Raw genomic sequence first — 20727 nt, 5'->3', positions numbered from 1 at the left:
GGGACAGACACAGTGCAGTCCTCTTTTGTCAAATGGTAAATAAATCATTAGTAGGACTGAGAAGACATGATTTCATTTCAATGCTTTCCATTTCAAGCAAATGGTTACCACCTATTCATGCAGTGTTCGACACAATTGTAAACTCAACACTGACCCCTTACACACTGTCTATCACTCTCTTTTCTCACAGTATGCCATATGTCCTGTTGCACGGACATGACCATCATACCTGTGACACTTAGCACAACTCTACACCCAGCACCCCACAACCCATCTCAGAGTCCCAGCCCAGCAGTGTTCCTGCCCCCTGTGCTGTGCCTCCTCTCCTGCTTGCTGGCACCAAGCTGGTCAGGTTTCCTCATGTTCAGTGTCCCCTCAACCCCAACGTCCTTTTTTTCTGCATTGGTTTCCTTCACGTCGGAGACTTCCATGTAGCCAGAGCTTCTCCAGCATGCTCCTTCCTTCAACCTCACCTTGCCCTCCAGACTTTTCTCTTAAGGATGCCAGTGCTTTGGCCCAAAGTGGAGCAATGCAGTTGGAAGCTGTTGGATGGATCGGAGAGGAATAGTGTACCTGCTAGCCATCCACAATAAAGCCAAAGGCTGGATCCAGTTTGCAAGTGGCAGTTCCCTTGGACCTAACAACAGTGCATGGGCGCTCTTGTAAGCAAGTCCCAGTCCCTGCAAGAAGTGAGTAGGACTGAGATTACTGCTTTCTAAGCTGATACTTGGATGCTGGTTCTCTGAAGAGCTGGGTGCTTTACGTTCAGAGGGCTTTGAAGGCAACAGTTTGTGAATTATAAAATGTGTTACAAACCAACCTAATGTCTTCACTGTTAGCCTTCAGCTTAAGAACAGTGGTCAACATATACAGAAAAGCATGCTAAAAGTAGCAGTCTACAAGAACAAACACTGATTGAAATCCCTACATAAGTTTATTGTGGTATACGTGAAAAGTGAGTTGCTTAAAACTTCAAAACAAAATGAATGGGAAATTGTTTTACCTCTTGGGGGAAAAGAAAATTGTTTCAAAGTGCTGAACTTGAGTAAACAAATAGTCAGTGCAATAAATGGTTACATGATGCACAATTAAGATAAAAGATGATTAGTATACTGACATTTTGTATGGGTTTGGCTTCATTCAAAAATAGGGGTATATAGTTATCTGTCTTCAGTCCTGAACTATGTTAATGTGTCTCAGTACGTACCTCATCGTATTTTATAGGTGGCAAAAGTGGAATATATTAGAAAAAAGCCAAAATTAAAAGAAGTTCTGGTGAGATTAGAAGAGCATATGGAATGCACCTGTACATCATCAAATACTAATTCAGATTATAGAGAAGAAGAAACTGGTATGTTTTCCTTTTATTTTTGCATTATTGCTTATTTCATATGGACCTTGTTTTTATATTAGTAAAGAATGTAAAGCAAATTTTACTTCCGGTGAACTTAAGTAGAGAAGCCCCCAGCTACCTCTCCGTATGTTGAAGATGCAAAATTAGGAACAGTTTGTGCTGGATAAAGAGTTTGGACTTGAAGTTTAAATTCTATCAATTCTCATTAGGTCAGCCTTTAAATAAAAGTAAAGGACCGATATTATTCAAGTCTTGCTTAACTAAGTTAAAGGTTGTCCTGTTGCAGCTTATTGGTGAACTCTGTTGCCTAATTTTTTTAGACTTTGTGGAGACAGGGTTAAGGCTGAGATTTACTTGACCTTGGGGAAAATATTAATGAAATGAATATAAAGCACTTAGGAATAAATTTTTTATTCAGAAGTAAGGAGTTCTGAAACAACAGTGCCAGTTCCTGTTGTTTTCTTATGCATATATAGTCAAGAATTTATTGGCAGTTGTTAGGTTAAATATGTGTTTGCCTTCTCAAGACAACATTTAAATTATCATGGGGAAAGGTTTGTGGGGAAGAATACTTATTTTCAACGTGACTTTCATAAAACCACCTAAAATTGCTAGCTCAGATCCTCTTGCTAGGGTGCAATAAATGCAGGACTTGAACGCCTCCCATTCTCCTGATTTTGGTTGAAAGTAACCTCAAAAGTTTGCTTTCACTTCTGCCAGGAATTTAGGGGTTCAATAGACCCAGCTCTGAGATTAGAGTCAGTGAAGAGCAAGTAAATATATATGAGGAAAGCTGCCCAATGGTGATGGATTTCATAGGTGTCTGGGTAAGGAAGGATTTTCTGTACTGCCTCTGTCTAGCTTGGAGACATAAACCTGGTCTAAGTGAATGTAAACTTCAGTTGCTATGTACAGAGCAGAAGAATTAGAATTTGTGTGAAAGCAAAGATAGGTCTCTGCTGTGATTTTTATTGGACATAATTTATAATCCAAGCTGAATGTTTTAGCTCAAACTAGGTTGAGTTATGAGTAGACAAAAACACATTAAAAATGGTTATTTTTGTTGTGTGTATGGCTTGATATTTTTTCTGTCTTGTATTTGGAAAAAACAGTTCTGCTAGATCAATTGTGTGTGAAAAAATGGGGTAGAATTGGAATGGAAGAATAAAGTTTTCTAGGATTTAATTACCGATAGGAACAAAACTTGTACCAGCAAGTGGATGGTGAGCTGAAAATAGCTTAACTACAGAGCTGAAAGCAAATGTTGAATACAGCATGGTAACAGTAATTATAGATGGATCTTGGAAATGACGTATGCAATGCCAACTTCGTTTATTATTTCTTTACTTTTGTATAATTACTTTGTAAACGGAATGTCAAATCAGACGTTATAAAGTTATTACTTTAATGCAAAGTATAATGAGATTTCTTTGAAATGTAAACGGTTTGAGTATTTATTACTTCAGTGTTCAACGAAATGCATTACCTTAGGGCTTTTTACCAGCCCTGCCCTTATGTTAACAGGAAGGCCTAGGGAATCAGGTAAAAAACGGAAACGAAAAAAGTTAAAACCAACATAAAACCTACTGGAACTATTTGATATTCAGGTAGGACCTATATGCTGAACACCCTAATAGCACAAGTACTGGAAAACTTAATCAAATATCATCACTTCAACTTAATCACTGTTCAAAATCTTGACACTTGCTACCTCAAGGCTGCAAAGAGATTAGATTTGATTGGCTTTGATAATTCTACCTGCTGGTATTTTTCTTTTAAGCTCCACATCACCATCAGCATCTTACATTCTTGAGCTACTTCCTCTTCTTGCCTATTTTTTTCTTCTTTTTTTATTTATTTATTATTTTTTTGGAGGGTGCTAATACTTCAGCTTCTGAAATTTCAAGTTCCATTGCCTCTGCTTTTGTTTCATTATTACTGATTTCTGAGGTCAAAGCATCACATAATAATGCATGAATGAATTGCCAGGTTACAAATTGTTGTATTCTAAGTCATTGCCTGTAAAACATTGAGCATATGTACATGGTAAATATTATTATATGCATGACCATCAAACCCTTGTTTTGGCATGAACTGGGATTGATTGTACATGCACCCGAGGTGGTCTGTTGATCTGCCTACCTGAGAAGGAAGATGCTTAGAAATTCCGTTTTTGTGTTGCAGGGCCCTGTGCTACTTACACCAGAAAATTAAGATCTTTTTTTTTGGTCTGTTCAGTCTCAGTAGGATGATGCCAGTCACTTATCAAAATTCATCAGTTTTTCAGTGTAGTGAAAAACTAACACCCTCTCAATGCAAAAATGACTGAATTCCTTTGGCCAACATATTAGCAATGTATGATGATGGCAATACACATTCCAAATTAAGTACAGAGTTTTCATTGCTTAATGACTTGAAATTATGTAAACTGCAGTACTTGCAATTGATTCTAGTATTTGGAGTGGGAATTATTTGAATTTTGCAGTGGATGTGCCTAACGCTTTTATGACAGTGAATTTAATTTCAAGCACCTATTTTTGCACATAAACTCCCAATGGCAATTTTCATTTATACTGATGTATCTTTTCTAAAAAATGCTAAACTTCATATCCTGTTTCAGATTAACAGGTATTTATTGGGAGTAGTATGATAGAAGCAAAGATTTTCTAAAATTCAACTTTAAAAGTGAGCATGTAAACTCAATCAAAACAGCATTTAGAACTTCTTGTCCCAGGTTAGTGACTCTTCATGCAGAACAGTTTTTTTTGTCATCTACTTAGAGGATAGGACCTTTGATTCTAATCATAGAGTTATTGTATCTTTTTTCTCTCCTGCAGATGTAAGGTGAAAATAAGCTAGAAAAAAAACTTCTCTCTGGGACATGGATGTACATGGTTTGTTACATTCCTGAACCTACTATGTATGGTGCTTATTGACTGTATACTTTATTTGTTCTCCTATGTGAAAAACTGGCTCAAAAGAACACTTAATGAGAACAAAGAGACAATGTACATTTGTTTAATGTGACATCAAAGCAAGTATTGTAGCACTCTGTGAAACAATAGGAAGCTTCCCTGTCCAAAAAAGAAAAAAAAGAAAGAAAAACAGAAAAGAAAAAAGACAGTTGAATGAATGGAGGATACCCAAAGTACCCAAAAACATGACAAAAATCTAAGTGAATAGTGGACTTCTGTCAGAGCAGTCAACGGTGCTTTACGTCAAGAAATGTGCCTGCGTTCTTGATGAAGATGGATGGATGCTGATGGACTTCAGGCACAAAAAAGCAGGAATGTATGAAATGATCAAATGCCACGCAAACACTATAGAACAATACGTCCTTGCTTGGTGGTGTTTTAAAAGTCTATACAAAAAAAACCTTCTGGGGAGCCTTAAGTGGATTTTTTTTTTTTTTACACCATAAAGTGATTATTAAGTTTTCTTTTTACTCTTTGCCTAGCTTTTTATTATCTCTCGGACTACATTTGCCAATAACACATATAAAAGACTGGTATAACAATAAGCAGAACACAAAACATTATGGTATTTCTCCTAGTGGGATGCAAACTAATGAGATGTATTAAAATAAAAATGGTATACCTATGCATAATTTTCTAGACGTTTCTTGGTTTATGTTCCCCAACCTCCCCCGTAATTTAAAGCATTACAAAAAAAAGAAAAAAAAGAGAAAAAAAAAGAGACGTGCGTAAACAAATCATAGGATATCCATGCAGAAATCCTTTTTTTTTTCCTTTAAGATTTATGCCAGTTGCCTACTAGTGATATTGTGTTAGCAATTGTCATTCTTATCAGTATACAGATACTTTTATTTCACATGTTGGAGCTGTGTGAAATGTACAAATTCTTGTATCTGCATTGTACAATGTCATGGTGGCATGGGAACTACCTTGCTGCAAATATTTGAACAAAACCTAAAATTCTTTATTTTTGGTAAAATGTTATGCTTTATGTGTATTCAACAGAAATATGTGTTTTTGTAAAGGTGAAGTTTGTATTTTTATCTAAAAATTAACAGTTTTATATACCTGAGAAAGCCTGCTATGTTTTCTTGAACCAAAAAAAAAAAAAGAAAAAAGAAAAAAAAAGCATTTTGTGGTCATATTTTTGTAGTAGAATAGCCCAAATAACATCAAAATCTATTTTAACTATAGCAGGGCAGATAAAATACTCTGGCACAAGGTCCTGTATTTTCAAAGTGCCAAAGGATTAAATGTTCAGCTCCCCATGGATTTCAGTGGGAGCCACATGGCTAAATCCTTCTTTACTGCTTTGGAAATTCAGGTCTGTGCCAGATATGACATGGCTACTCACTTGGCCAAAATCACTGCCCCACCCCAGTAGTTTGGATTATGTACCCTTTGTTTTATTTGGATTATCTCATTGGATATGTAAAATGAACTACTGGTTTCTTTTCTTTGTGAAACATCTACAAAGAGATGAAAGAGTTTTCTCCTCTTAGTTTGGAACGACAAAATGTTATCTTAAGACAGTGTTTCCACTCAAAAAATATCTTCAAATGTGAATGAACTGCAGAACCTTAAAACAACAGAGAGAGAGATTTTTAACCTTTCCATTTCTTTAAATATAGTTCAAACATCCTCCCCTCCTCCCTCCCCCCCTCCCATTCCAGTAGCTATGTCCAATTTCAACCAAACAAAGCAATGTTAGCTAACAGGCATTATTGGCTTCAGATGCTAATGCAGAGATAGAGTTAGTCACCGTTCTATTTTGTGATCATTTTCCCAGTGTATTTGTTGAGCACCAAAACTGGAAATACATTTAACTAAGATTGTCTGTGCTTGTTTTCCACTAAGTGTACTGTTCACAATGTTATGCACATGAATGTATGTGTCTGCGTTTAAAAAAGTGTATAAAATGTAATTTATATATTTATGTTTCAGTGGGATGCCAATAATGTTGCTCCGTTCCGTTTTTGTCTAAAAGATATCTAATGAAAAAAAATCATTTATCCATTAAAATCATGTAGATGAAAAGCATTATGTGACCCACTCAGACACTGTGCAGATATAAAAGGATGTCAAAGTCACTTAAGTGGAATAATTTGCAAAACAACTTTTTGAGAGTCCTTTGGTTGCACTGGCATAAGAGGTTGCATTCAAGTGGGCCAGATCCCCTGGAGTAACTCTGTTGAGTATAATGGAGCTCTGCTGATTTACACCACCAGTGAGTCTGGCCCTCTGTTAAAGTATTGGAAAAGAGCAAGCCAAGGCATGCATTTTCCTGGTGCCAGCAAATAAATTTGTTATGCCAAATTCAGCAAACCAAGAGGGAATGAAGACTGAATGGAGTCTTCTCCAGTAGTCGTTTGAGACTTGTAGTGTTGAGTTAATTTTGTTACGAGGAATGAAACGCACATGAGTCTTTGCGCTCAAGCACAGTGTTTATATGGCATGCAGCAGAAAACACAAAAATCTCAGGGCTATATTCTCAGCTAGTATAAATTGGCAAAAGTTTTTTGACTTCAGCCTCCCCTAAGCTAATTTACATCAGATGAGGATCCAGTCCATGGTTTTAAAATATGAGGAGTAATGTCATGACATAAGTATCATTTACTGTTGTCCGGCTGAGATACTACCCACCAGCCTTTTGAACATTACAGGCTATGGTGTTAGCAGGCCTTCTTTGAGATGGCAAATACAACCAGAAGGAACAGTAACATTAAAGGTTGTGACACAGGAGACATCAATTCAAAGTTAAGTTGGACATTTCAAGGCCCATATCCTCAGCTGGTGTAAATCACCATTGCTCTGTTGCCTGCAATGGAGCTGTACCAGCTTACACCACTTGAGGGGCTGGTCCCTCATTCTTGCTCATCCCTTTCACTACTTGGTCCTGCAGGGATCTCAGATTGTTGTGTACTGTTAATGTAATCCTGTGTTCTCTAATACTTAAGCACAATAAGTGAATATAAGAATGAGTGTCAGACTTAACTTTGAATGTCCAAGCTCTGAAATGGTTTGTTTCACCATTGTGGCTGTAAATTAAACAGTTCTCTGTGCATTTGTGAATGCGGTGTCATATCTTCTTCCACTGTCTATTGGAGCTGGACTCCATCTGGACTTTAGAGTGCAACATGTGGAGTGTTAGGGGGAAGGGTGTGAGCAGTTGGAGCTGCTAGATATGTGTTGAACAGCTCTGTTATTCATGGGGTGGGTGGCTAGTGGGGCACTTAAGGAATGAGTTTAAAATGGTAGTTGTTGAAAGTCACGTTTCCATGCAATCCTTAAATATCTTGTCATTTTTGTCCTTGCACAAACTAAGTAGAGATCTGGGGGCAAAGTGTTTTGGCAAAATGTTATTCCATTTACATTCTACAGTCACTTCCTCTGTTCAAAGGTTCAGAAGTTGTTGGTCTGATTTTGTGGTCTTTTCTGATTGAAAAGCATATTTGGAAGACAGTGCCTGAAAACAATCTCCATGTTATAATATGGTGCATGAGTGTTGATTCTCTAGTCAAGTCATTACATTTAATACTGTGCTTCATCTTTCCAGAGCTGCCCTTCAGTTGCTTTTATTGAGTGAAATCAAGGAATACGTGCCAGTTTTCTTTCCTTTTCTTCTGTTCTCCATCCTGCTTGGCATCTGCTTTGTTAGCGTGTGGTGACTGCAGGCAGTTGCTCCTCTCCAGCCCTGGAGGTTCCCAGGCAGCTCTGGTTCTTCTGTGTCTTTGAGCTTAGGCTTTTTACTCTGCTTGGAACAGCATCTCACACATCTCCTCCATCCAGTGGGCTTCAGTATTCCAGGTTCTCTTGGCTGTCTTCCTTGGGTCCATATTCCCGTTCTGTGGGCTGTTTTCCAGCTATTTTCTGCCTGACTTTCCCATCTCTCTCTTTTTCTCTCACAAGAAGGATTTTCCCTTCCTAGGTTCTTTCTCATCATATATCTCTTCACTCTCCTCCTGCCTGAGAGAACAGTCTTTGATCTGTTTATCTCTAAATCAATTGCTTTATCTAGGCATGTGCCCTGAGATCCTGTCTCCCAGGCCAACAGGCCCATAACTGATCCCTCACGTGAAAAACAAATGCTCTTATATAGACAAGCTTTTGTGGAGAGGAGAAGATTCATCTTTGCATTTGGAAAAATATTTGTTACTGAAGGCTCACTGCCGAAGCTCTGTCCAAATCCAGTAGCAGTGTAACTCTGGAATAGTGGTGTTCAAGCTTTTCCAGACATCTGACAGTTCAATTAAAATCCATGTTCCCTTCGTAATTTAATTTGAAAGTGTACCCAAAAGCAAAGATGAAGTTTCAAAGCTCCCTCAGATTTGCATGCTCATATTTTACAGTAAATTGAAGGAAATCGTATTTGTAAGCCCCTTCCATGGCTTTGAAAATCTTATCCTGAATATTTCACTTACTCTCTCTTGGGCTGGAAATCTTGGTTGCTTTAAAACAGAAACAAAGCAGAGGTAAATAATTGTATTCAAGGAAGTCGTTTTCTTGGTGTTTCTAACTCCACAGCTTCTAGACTAGCAGATCTCTAGATAAAGATTTTTTAAACCCTTGAGGATCCCACTTAAGTGTTCTTTAATTTCAGGTAAAAGAGAGAAGCCCATCAGTGTTTTATTCCCCAAAATTGAGCCTATATTTTGTATTTTTTATTTTATTTAAATAATTACCATGTGTTTTCCCACATTTTAATAGACGGTATTATTCATGTTTGAGCTTTTCTGTGCTGCTCTTTGCTGTAGTGTCTCACTGCAGCACAGCCTTGAACAGGTTTGTACTCATACCCCCTCTGAAATAAAGAACTATTGTTATCCCATTTTAGGCGAGACCGAGGCATGGAGAAATGACTGTGCAAGGTCACACAGCAAGGCTATGGCAGAACCAGGGATAAGACTCAGATCTGAGTGCTCATCCAGTGCCCTAAATCACACGACCATCTTCCCTTTCCAGGAATGAATCCTTGCACCCTTAGAGCTAAATACTGAAAAGATTGAGGGTAAGTCATTTTGCCTAATTATCGTGCATTGGATACGTGATCAAAAACCACTGCCATATCAAAGAATGTAGTGATGGATGAAAATCCTGCTTTCAGCCCATGCACTTGTGCGGCCTGTTATGCTGTCATGAGCTGGTCATTTCCTGCATTTCTAAGGAGTCAACCTTTCATGACTTCGTAGTAAAAATTACGCACATAGAACAAATGAAGACTCATATTTTATGGGAATTTGTGAAAATTCAGTAGACAATTTTTCATTGTACTTCTCACATCATTGTTATTCATTCCTTTTATGGTGTGGGTAACGTTTCCTAAGGGAGCTGTTTTTATCATGGGCCCAATCCTGAATTCTTTTCCCAGGCCCTAACACGGAAAAGCACATTTGCCCTTCTTCAAACTAGTGCCTAAACATGCTTGTAACTTTGGACAAACATCCCACTCACTTTGGGCAAATGGAGCAGAGATGATGTTTATTACTGTTTTTGAGCAGGGTGTGCTTTTCTGACACAGGGTTCCACTTGTGGGATGGGGGACTGCTTGTCCTTAGAGTGTTGAAGTATGTTGTAAATAACCCCAAAGATGAAGTAACAAGACTAGTATATACGACTAAAGAACAGCTGGGAGAATTCCCTTCTCCTTTGCTTCTATGGAGGTTGCCGTTTTGCCATATTTTTTCTTTTCTGAAAAACTCTTTTCCTGGCATGGGTGGATTCAGGACTGCCATTACTAATGCCAGTGATCCCCTTTAAGATGATCTGTTCAGGTACCTCAGAGAACATAATTTGAAAACTCACATTCATATCCATAACAGACAAATTTGAGATGGGAAGAAGATAAAAATTCATGTGAAATGTGGCACATTTTAGTTTAAAAAAAAAAGATGAAAATGCACAAGATCAGAAGATTGATCATTCATTTTTCAGTTGTGGAATGTTATCTGTCCCATTAGTCATTCTAATTATTTGCTGCATCAGGCCAAATTATGTGCTGAATTAGCTCAGAATCACCACAACACATAAAAAGTTATGGCTGGTTCTCATTGAACTGCTACCTATTATCATGGCATATGACTGTAAGGTGGGGCTCACAATCACAGTTGTAAATCAAAGAACGAGTCATAGGTTAGGTACTGTTTTCCTTGGATATTGTCTCTAAGTTTGTTTTCTGTATGCTAGTTTCTTGAGGGATGTTTGGTGAGCTTTTCAGTTAGGTGTAAAGTCAAGAATACGTAGTTCCCAACCTGGAAGTTGCACAGTCATCCTTCCAAGATCAGGTCTGTTTTGGCCTCTGTAAACTAACTTTGACCTTCTGTAATGAAGGCAACTGGTTTTACTGTCCATCTTTGAAACTGAGAGTAGCTGTTAAGACCTGGCACGCGCAGAATAGAAGCACCCAGAAGTGCAGATGATCCATGGGGATTTAAAAAAATCTTGATTCTTGAGAAGAACTGGAAATTAGTAGAAGAAAAGCATTTTAGACAGTTGAAAATCCCACCCTGGCTTATTTGGCAGCTGAAAAAAGAATCCAGAAAATCTACTACATGTAAAGATTATTCAGTGACAAAGTAGCTGTTGATGGAAAATGTTTGTGCTTAAATCTTTCAGCAGTTAATAATCATCTTTATAGACCATAATACTTGAATACTTCACTTATCGATACATCAGGGCTTGGATGGACTTTGAGACGTATGAAAATGGGACACTCCTTAGGCCAATGGTAGCTAGCTCTATGTTCTAGTAACTGATCAACCAATTACATAACTGGCCAGATCACTAACTTACAGAAATAGATACAACCCTATTGACTTCACTGGAGATGACAGTTACCTGAGAATTGACCCGAAACTCTTGACATGAAGCAGATAATGGTTTCATATTTTGCTGTTTAGTGTTGTAAAAATAGAATCATTTCCTGGAGCAGTTAAAACAAGAAAATCTGGAAAAGCAATTTCCCACAGAGACTCATCCACCGTGGAATTTGCCAAGGTCCCCGGATGTGAACATGTGCTGTTAGAAAACATAAAACAGCAACTTTGTTTAGGGAAGCCTCTGACCTGTCAAAAATGCAAAGCATTCATTACCAGACTTTTCCTTGGCAATTAGTGGGTAGAATTACTCATAGAAATAGTTTTGTTTGCTCACGAGGGGAGAAGCAAGACATAAATTCAAGATATCCCCTGTTTGACCACAAGAAAGAAGACTCTGTTCAGAGGGGGCCTGTGGGTGAAGTGCTGAGCGGCCTCAGATCCCTTTGGGGGTGAACTCAAACTTGTAGACTGCACTGAAGTATCAAGAGCGCTCCAGAATTGCTGGAGTTCCTGGCTGTGACTTTTTTTTCAGCATTCTAAGGGATTTGGGCATCTGATCCTTATTCTTATTTCAGTAAACCTCAGCTAGCTTCAAAATCCCTCTGTCTCTGTTCTGCAGAGCAGCCAATTTTGACCCAAGGATGTTGCTGTGAGTGTTACCTTCCTTCCCTAGGCTGTGGCGCTCAAACCTCAGATTTGCTTTCTGCTGTTTGCTGAAAGTGTTTTCCAGCAGTGACATTTCAAGTACCTGTTGCATGCTCAGTTCACTGCTGGAACAGCCTGACATTTCAGATGGGGCTTCCTTGCTCCAGCCATACTTCACCTTTTCCTTCGCACTTTGGTTTTTCCTCTCTTTTCTGTAGAAGGGTGATGCTGGTTTAAGCTGAAGACCAGGGAAGTTATAAGAGGCCAGATTTTCTGCTCTGAGCCCTGCCCTGCTGGAGCCTGATGCCCAGCTGTGCCTGCTGTGTGGAGCCAGAGAAGGAGGGAGAGATGCTGCAGCACTTCAAGGAAGCCAATATATGCCTCCTCGTGCTCGAAAGGTCCTGCCTGAAGATGCATCCTCCCTGGCTGCCACCAAGCTCTGCAGTTTCCCCCTTCTCCCCTTGCCTAGAGGACCCATGTTTCCCTGATGCTGACATGTCCCTCATGCAGGGGAGGGTCTCATACTGCAAGACGTGGTTGAGGAGAGGTGGTATCTACTTAGCAGCAAGATTCCCATGGAAACTGAGGGCTCTGTGCTCACGCACTTGGGAGGGAAGACTCTTCTTGGTCCAAACTCACCCATAGCAAATTGAGCTGCTCAAAGGTCTCATCGGAGCAAGGAAGCTACTAAAATATGTCTTCAGGATCTGAATTCTCCCTTGACTGCAATGGGTTTCCACAAAAAAAAGTGACAGAAGCAATTTATCACAGTTAGAATGGTTTCTTCAACAAGCCACGTATAAGTCCTGCAGGTTAATGCTTAGCTTGTGCATTTTACTGATGGCCACAAATGCTGCTTTTAAATCATGTTGTCACAATTTGTTCAGGGATGTCTGTTTCTCTTATGTGCACTTCAGAATGGTTTGCCTAGCAGCTTGTATCCATTTGTTGTGAAGAGCCTGCTGGCCAAACCAAAACAGTTAGGCCCTGTCTGCATGTCTAATGGGGGTTTGGGGACCTAGCAGCTAGGGTTAGCAAGTGCAAGTGTTTCCCATTAGCTCCCTGCATTCCCCTAAGTTGTGATTCAGCAAGGTACTCAGTGGAAAGCTGAACTTGAAGCATGTGATATGTTTCTTTGAAGTTACTCATGCTTCAAGTTAGGCATGATCTGAGTTGGCTTGCTGAACTGAGGGCCTGAATAGCCTGCTGTGGTATCAGTGTAAACATGATGTTTTCCTTTTGTGCATTGCTCCGAGTGATGCTAGTTTCAGAAATGATCTGCAACCTTTCAGGAAACTATACCATAGTACTGAAGGAAAGCTTTAACTTTTCAGTAGCTTTCTGTCAGCAACTCTGCTACAGTAGAAAGCCTGTAGCAATGGCTGCCCTCTCTGGGCCTCTGAGGTCTCTCCCTTCCTTATTTTCTTCAGCATGTTTCTTTTCTAAGGCAAGTGAAAAAAAAAAAACAAACAAACAAACTTAAAAATAGTACCTTAAAAAGGTGGGAAATTAAGCAGATCATATCATCTTGATTCCTTTATCTAGCTTAATTAAGGAGAAGTTTGCCAATAGCGATCTGGTATTTCCTAAAACAAGCATACATGAAGAACACTTTAAGTGACTTCAAAAGAATTTGCAGACTAGATCAGGAAAAGATAAAACCAGAAGTGGAAACTTCTAATAGACTTTATAGCTCATTAGTTACAGGAAATACATTGTTGCATAGGATACTAATGAATTTTGCAGGATGGAGTTTCAAAAAAAAAACACACCTTTTGTACCTTAGAAGAAAGGTCTTGGATCTTTTAAAAGCATGATAGACACACTGTGGCTGGAAAGATTCTACCTCTGGGAACAGGCTTTCTAAAGTTTCAAATGTGTACACTGTTGAATTTCTGTAGCAACTTCCTGGATGTGCTGCTGAAAAGTGGTAAAGGAAATGGTAGATTTCTGTCTTGGTTTCAGTCGTCTTGTTCTACACCCCAGAAGGCAGAATACTGCATTGCATATCTGCAGCTGTAGGGAGAACAGCAGGATCACATTTGAATGTGTAAGGATGAACGTGGTGAAGTTGGTGCTGATGTTCTCCATCAGCTAGCGAGGCCAGGAAAGTCAGGGAAGCAGCATGGATACTCAGGTTTACCAGTGACACTTGCCTGGAAAATTAATATTTGCCTGATTCTTAACTAACTTGATTGAAGAAATAATCCTAAAAATCTGTTTCTGGACAAGGGCCCAAATCCCAAGTTACTGGATTTTCTGCTAGTGAGTTGCTGCTCCTCTAGGCCTCAGAGGTATTGTGACACAGAAGTATTTCATGGAGATCCTGTGGATGACAAACAGCATAGTGTCACATGATTTAAATTGTTCCCTGGTGTAAACAAGGCCCTCGGTGGTGACTAGAGAGCTGAGGGGTTGTGCCCTGGCTCATCTCATGGTTTCAAGTGCAGATGTGCTGTCCCCAAGGTAACACCAGCTGGTGTGGGGAATATCCCCCCACAGGAGATATTTCACTCGTACTGCACTCACATTGCAAGGGCAGCTTTGCTGGAGGTTCGAACATACTTCAGGCAGCAGGGCATTTGCATCAGGACTGAAACATCCAGGCAGTGAAGCTTGAGCATTTTTTTTTTTCTTAATTACAGGCTAAATATTTAAATATTAGGTTAGCTGCTCTTTCTATCTTTAGGCACTAAGATACCTCTAAACTTATGGCTGCTGGAAGGCCGTCTTATTGAAAACCAAGAAGCATTTGCCCTTGTAAAAATTTCTACTCATGCTTGAAAGTGAGGTTTAAGCTCCTAAGTCATGAAAAGGCTTTTGCAAATGTTTGTATTTGTCTTCCTGTTTCCCTATAGATCAACCTGCTTGGCCTGAACTGAATGTATAAATAATAAACAGCTGAAAGACAGTCTGATTGCTTCTTTTTGAGTGTTTCCCTTATGGAGTGCTTGGGGTCACATGGCATCTGCTATGACCTTAAGGACCTGCTTTCTGGAGGCTTTTTTAAGATGCTAACAAACCCCTCATTTTAACTAGCCATCAAATGAGCCAGTCAGTGGTAACCATTCAGGAGAGGCATTAGGAGAGCGTTCTTGCTGGGATACAAGATGGCTCTGTCCATGTGCTGGCCAGGGATGAAGGGCTGGAAAACTGTGTGGTGGAAGAGACTATTAATCTGATTTTCCACAACTTTCCTTGCAGCTGCATTTTTGAGGAGAGAGAGAGAGAGATGGCTAGGCTTGCAGTAACATGTTGTGCCGTCATAAATGCTACAGCCACCATCTGTTTCCAGCCCACGACTTGAAAGAAAACTGAGCAGTAGTCTCATAATTCACATGAGCATTTTACACTTGTGAACCCTTCCCAACCTTTGTCTAATAATGAGGGGAGTGCATGGTGCTAAGGTTTGTATTTTTCCTGCACATATTAGTGTTTATTTGTATGTCTCTTTATGTTTATTTTATTTTATTTTTTCCACGGGCCCATAATAAAAAATTGTCTGGGAGGAAAATCAGACCAGTTCTGCAGTCAAAAGAAGCGTAATGACGGTGAAATCCCAATTCCATTGACCTTGCCGGCAAAATTCTCTGGGAGGAGGTGCATTTAACATTCCTTGCTATGTCTGTTTTAGCTACTTGTTGATTAAAAGAAAGACATTAGAAAGTGAAGAGGCAGGTTGCTGAACTGCCCTTTCCCTGCAGAAACACTACTGCTAGAATAGCTGGACATGCGCATTTGAAACCTTCACCATCAGATAGGATGGTAATGGTAGGTTGGATTTTAATGAAAACAAATTCTTCTGCTAATCTTGGCTTCGGGCTGGCCCTCCGTGGGATTAAGGATACCACCTGCTGTGCCAAAGACATGCTCAGGTTCGAGGCTGCTGGTGGGTGGGAAGAACACAGACATCTGAGAGTGACGCTGGTGAGCGATCGCAGTCTGTCCTCTTGCAGTGCCCTCGGGGAAGGCAGAGTTGAGATCGTGTAGTTGGTGGAAATACTGCTCCTCTTCAGCCTGAAAAGCAAGGCTAACGTCATTAAGGATTTCTTTTTGACTGTTCCACAAAACCAAGGGCTGCTGTTTCTCTTGTCTTTGGACCCAATTTGCACACCTCCTCCTAGCACAGCTGAACTGGCTGAATGAACTCCTGCACTCCTCTGGCCTTAGAAACAATGACTTCCATCATCTCGATGAGACTGCAGAGCAGTTTAAGGATGAAAGGGCTTCTCATTTCATATATATCCCACTGCTGCTAGAATTGTAAATCCTTGATGGACTGAGTTTATAGCAAACTGCTACAGCAAGCAGGTGAAATATATTTTGTGTTGTCATTATGTATGGTCAAACTGTTCAAGAAGCCACCAAACAAAGAACTGAGCTTCTGATGGGAAACCAATCTCTTTCAATTTTATTGAAAAATAATAAATGCCTATCAAAGAAATGAACTTATCTTGACATGTGATACCTGTTGGGTGATCCTCAGTATTTCCAAGATGTGCCAGTAAGTGAAAGAGTGTTTCCAGCTGTTGCCAGGTCCAGCAAACATGGCATGAAGTTCCACCAAGACAGGGTTTGTAGGCTCACTAGGTTAAGGGAGTAGATCCAGACAGTCTTTTTTTTAGCACTACTTGCTGTTCTGGTTGTGTTTTTTAAGGTAGCAAGGGTACACCCACACAACTCAGCTTTTTGGTCTCTTCCTCCCCATAGAAGCCACATCCAGCCACATTGACCTCTGTTTGAATCAATGACAAAGATTCATTAACCCATATCTTTCTGTGGTCCTTCTGACAGAGTTTTATCAAATATGGATTATTGGTGGGCCTTTGGGGTCTAGAAATGCCTATTTTGGTGCTTCGTGACAGTTGATGAGCTAAAAAAGAGACAGTAGAAACTCTTCAAGCTGATGGGGGTGTGAATCATGTATACTTCTGTATCATTTTCTCACAGAGTGAATGGTCCTGAAAAGTTAACTTATTTTTTACCCAGGCTAATTGATTATAGGCAGGGGGTGCTGGGAGCTATTGGATTAAATAGTCTCTCCTCATTTACTGCTCCCATCCTGCTGGATTCAGCCCCTGCTGCCTCCCACCCCCTTGTCTATAGCTTGCAGCCGCATCTGAAGTGCCTGCCTGCTCACGTGCTGGTACGAGCCTTCTCCCTGCTCTTCCGCCGTGCCCCTTGGTGTCCTTGGAGCTGCAAGCAGTTTTCCCGAGGCTAGGTTTCACATGAGAGGGAGTACATGAAGGGCAGCAGCAGGGAAGGTCTCTGACATGAAATTCCCAGGAAAAGGATTTGCACATTTTATGACCGTTCAGATGGAAATGCAACGGAGCTGAATTATTACTCCTTAATCCTGCTTTCTCACTTTCCCCCCAGCAGCCTCCTGCCCTCAAGCTTAGGTAATACAGAAGCTTATAAACAAATCCCACTGCATGAAAAATAGCAAAGGGGGGAAAAAAAGGGGACCTGGGTTAGGGCTGTGATGGATAGACAGGTGGAAGGCAGGCACCAGAAAGGACGATGAATGGTAAAAGCCTTTGATGGAAACACTAAAGAGCTATTGAAAATCCAAGGGGTGGGGGGAGGGAGGAGAAAGAATAGCAGGAGGAGGGAAAGCAAGGGAGCCGTGCCCCCCTCCCCTCCGCCCTCTTTCTCAGGATGTTGAAAGTATTTGTCCTTCGTTACAAAATGATTGAACTGCCGCCAGGCCAGGCCACCCTTCCAGCCATTGCACTGGGAAGCTGGCACTTCTGAAAGCCTTGTTGCCTCTCAAATTTTATAGCTTTCCCTTTTGTGGGAGTTTTTGTTTTGTGCTACTTGCAAGATTGTTTTCAGTTTTGCTGCATATCAAAGAAACTACATTTTGTTGCTCTGACCAACACAGAGTCCAGGTAATGAAAGGAAGAATTAAAAAATAAAGGCCCGTTTTTATCAGAATACCCAGCTGTCTGCCTTTTATTGAATCAGAATTTAATGCATTTGGTATTCATGATGTTGCATTAATATTCCTTTGGTTCGTCTCTAGCACTTTTTGAAGGAGGAATTTCATCCTGTAAATAAAGCTTCTGCCTTGTTGATGTCTGTGTGTGTGTACAAAAGCAGTGCCTGTTCTTCATAGACATGAGTAGTGAGAATGATCTGTTGTATCATAATTAATTATTATTATTATTATTGTTATTTTTGTCATGAGACATGCATGCAACAATGGGAAAAGGTAATCTTTCCCCTTTTCAGAATGGACCATGAACTTCTGGGATCTCCCACCTTTGTCCTGCGAGATCTACAGATGGAAAGAACCATTGAAGATTCACATAAGCGACCGTTGTTGCTGCTAGAGGATGTATTTATATCATGTATTTATATGCGTATCTACTTATATAAGCTTGTGAAGGACTAAAACCATGTGTGTATTCCTGAGAATTAGATCTGGATGTCCAGATAGCCATCCTATACCCAGGCCCTTGTTAACCAGGTGATGACCCAGGGCCATGGTGCGTGTGTGATGCCACCCACGTGCTGTCACTGTCCAAGAGCTGCAGGCAGGGTGAGCAGGGCCCTGGTTGTCCTGTGTTAGCTGTGCGGGGTGGCTTCATCAGCTGTATCACACTCAGTGCAGCCTCAAGGGCGCTCCTCTGACAGTCAGCTGTCCCTTGCCTCCAAGATTAGACTGTGGGATTAGGTCTCCTATGGGCTGGCTGTGCTGTACAATTAAAATAGGCCTAGGAGAGGCAATATGCAGCACATTCACATCTGAATTTGGAGGGGGGAGGGGGGAGAGGAAAGGAAAGGAAAACTGTGCTTGATCATAAACACCCTGCAGCTGAAAGAAAATCTCTAGTAAAGTAACTTTGCAATAGCACTTTCCACCTGCACATCTTTGGTACCTGGCTGCATCCATTAAAGTTCACAGTACCCCCGAGGGAGGTTACTCTGGCTTTATCCCTACCTCCAGGAGAAGAGAAAGGGTAAGTGATTTGCTCAAGGTTAAATGGGGAGTCACTGGAGATGGTGCTTCAGTCTCCTGCCTTCAAAGGAATTCTCTGCAGTGACCAAAGCAAACAGCCCCTGCTGCTACAAAGCCGGGCCGTGGTGTGTCATTAACACTTTGTATCTGAGATGCTGCGTCCTCAAAGGTATCTCTGTCCCTGCAGACGAACTCTTAGTTCTTGAGCGTGGGTGAATGCTTGTCATTGTGCCAGGATGACACAAAGTCTAGAAATTATGGTGGCAATTCAGGTCATGGCATAACGGGGGAAAAATGCTGCCTCAGAAGTGTCCCCGTTTAGTGTCACTGCTAATGATTATTTAAGCTGCAGGACATGACAGATGCAAAGATCAGGTTGTAGCTGATATGACTCATGCCTTGAAATAACATTTTCCCTTCTTACATTGTGAAAATTGAGGAGGTATGGGAAGTGAAGGAAAATGGGATTTCCCTGGAGGTTAAAGATTTTCCTTTAATCAGGTTTCATAAAGTTAATTAAATGTTTGGAACAATGGCTCAGTCCCGGGATCCGCCCGCTCTTGCGTAACCCTCTCACAATACCGTTTTCACTTTCATGTTTATTTGCCAGCACGATTCAAAGTGAGAGCTGAGCAGGACTCCCGCTCCGAGGAGCTACTTGGCTTTTGGGAGGACTCGGCTCCCTCCGTTACATTTCCCAACGAGATAAGATGCAGACTCTCCCCTCCTGAGAAAGGGCAGCCAAGAGGGCTCGCAGCACTTTCTGTACCATCGCTATCCCATCTGCAAGTGGGGATAATAAAAACTCACTGGCTTTATAGAGGTATTTGGAGGTTGGTGCATATAAATATATACCCACCCATGCGGAGAAATAGGTGTGTGTCAATAGAGATTGATACGTGGATAGACGTATTCTGGGTAACACAATATATCGCAGTGCTACGTGTTCCTTGACGTTTTCACTCTTCCTGTAGGGTAATTGCTCTGTGCCCGTGGGAACCATAATTTCTGGTCCTTCGGGCAATGGGTCAAGTGTTTCGTGTAACCCAGGCTCGTGTGACACACACTGAGAGCCTGAGGGAAGAGAAAATTTGGGGAATGGTTCATAGGCATGGGATGACACTGATTTCCCTAGCGACCTCACCCCACGAAAGCAGGAGCAGATTGCCACAGCCCAGGAGGTCTTGGTGCCAAACTCGTCTGTCTGTTCTGGTGGTCTGAGATGTGTCTGTGTGTCCTAGAGCTGCTCTAGCAATGTCATCAGAGCACCCAGAGGCATGCACAAGGGTGTGCAGGTGGGCAGAGCCACAGTCTGGCCACCTTTGTTCTTTAAGCTGGAAAAGGTTTTATTCAACGAAAATATTTTTGAAACTTATGAATGTCAGGCAGTATCAGAAAAACCAAACAAACAAGGAAACAAACCAGCCCAAGAACCTATTCTATTTTAGGTCAAAGTGTTATCCAGCCCAAGATTTTTAAATATGCGCAAAATGTGGTCTCTGCAGGAGGAGCATTAACCAGCGGCTGGAAGAGCTGCCTTTTCAAGCTGCAAAGATGAAAACACAAAGCGGTGAGTGCAGGCGCAGTTCCATGTCCCTGTGGTGGGGACAGCGGCTCTGGGTGCAGGAGGGCACCTACATCGGTGCAGGCTCTCGCTTCCCCGGCAACACGTTAACATCTCCGCCAAAGCTGTTTAAACACAGCCGGCCGCTCGCCACGCAGACTCTCAATGGCAGTTTCCCTGTTGACACAATGCTTTTGTCTGCTCCGAGGAGGTGCTCTGCAAACACGAATGTTGGACGGTTTTCATGTTACTTATTTCTGATTCATTGGTTCTAAATTAGTAGCTCAGAGGCACGTAGCTTTGTACAGGCAGGGGAAGAATTGCCTCTCTTCTCCCCGCCTCTGAAAACTTTGACCTGTTCAGATCACAAACTGTAGGAAACCTCCGAGGTGAAGTCCCAGGTACTG

At 41.0% G+C, this 20727-nt stretch overlaps 1 protein-coding gene across 5 annotated transcripts in view; it reads left to right on the top strand.

Annotated features, from left to right (window-relative positions):
- The window catches only part of PDGFA (platelet derived growth factor subunit A), a 35362-nt gene extending 19129 nt beyond the window's left edge, over positions 1–16233 (top strand). Inside the window, exons 5-8 of one of the 5 annotated variants that reach the window (XR_013939536.1) lie at positions 1225–1351; positions 2879–2961; positions 3975–4088; positions 4192–7401. Coding sequence is in view for 3 of the 5 variants with exons in the window: in XM_080555996.1 (XP_080412122.1) it covers positions 1225–1351; positions 9164–9297 (261 nt within the window). In the remaining 2 variants the exon portion in view is untranslated. Of the gene's footprint in view, positions 1–1224; positions 1352–2878; positions 2962–3974; positions 4089–4191; positions 7402–9163; positions 9338–14993 lie in introns of those variants that run through there. The other 4 variants (XR_013939537.1, XM_080555996.1, XM_080555997.1 and 1 more) reach the window with 4 other exon arrangements.
- The last annotated feature ends 4494 nt before the right edge of the window (positions 16234–20727 follow it).

This window comes from Anser brachyrhynchus (genome assembly GCF_964034855.1).
Source record: "Anser brachyrhynchus genome assembly, chromosome: 15".
Classification (NCBI taxonomy): domain Eukaryota; kingdom Metazoa; phylum Chordata; class Aves; order Anseriformes; family Anatidae; genus Anser; species Anser brachyrhynchus.
Note: the sequence above shows the minus strand (reverse complement) of the source record. Positions and strands in the feature narration are given on the sequence as shown.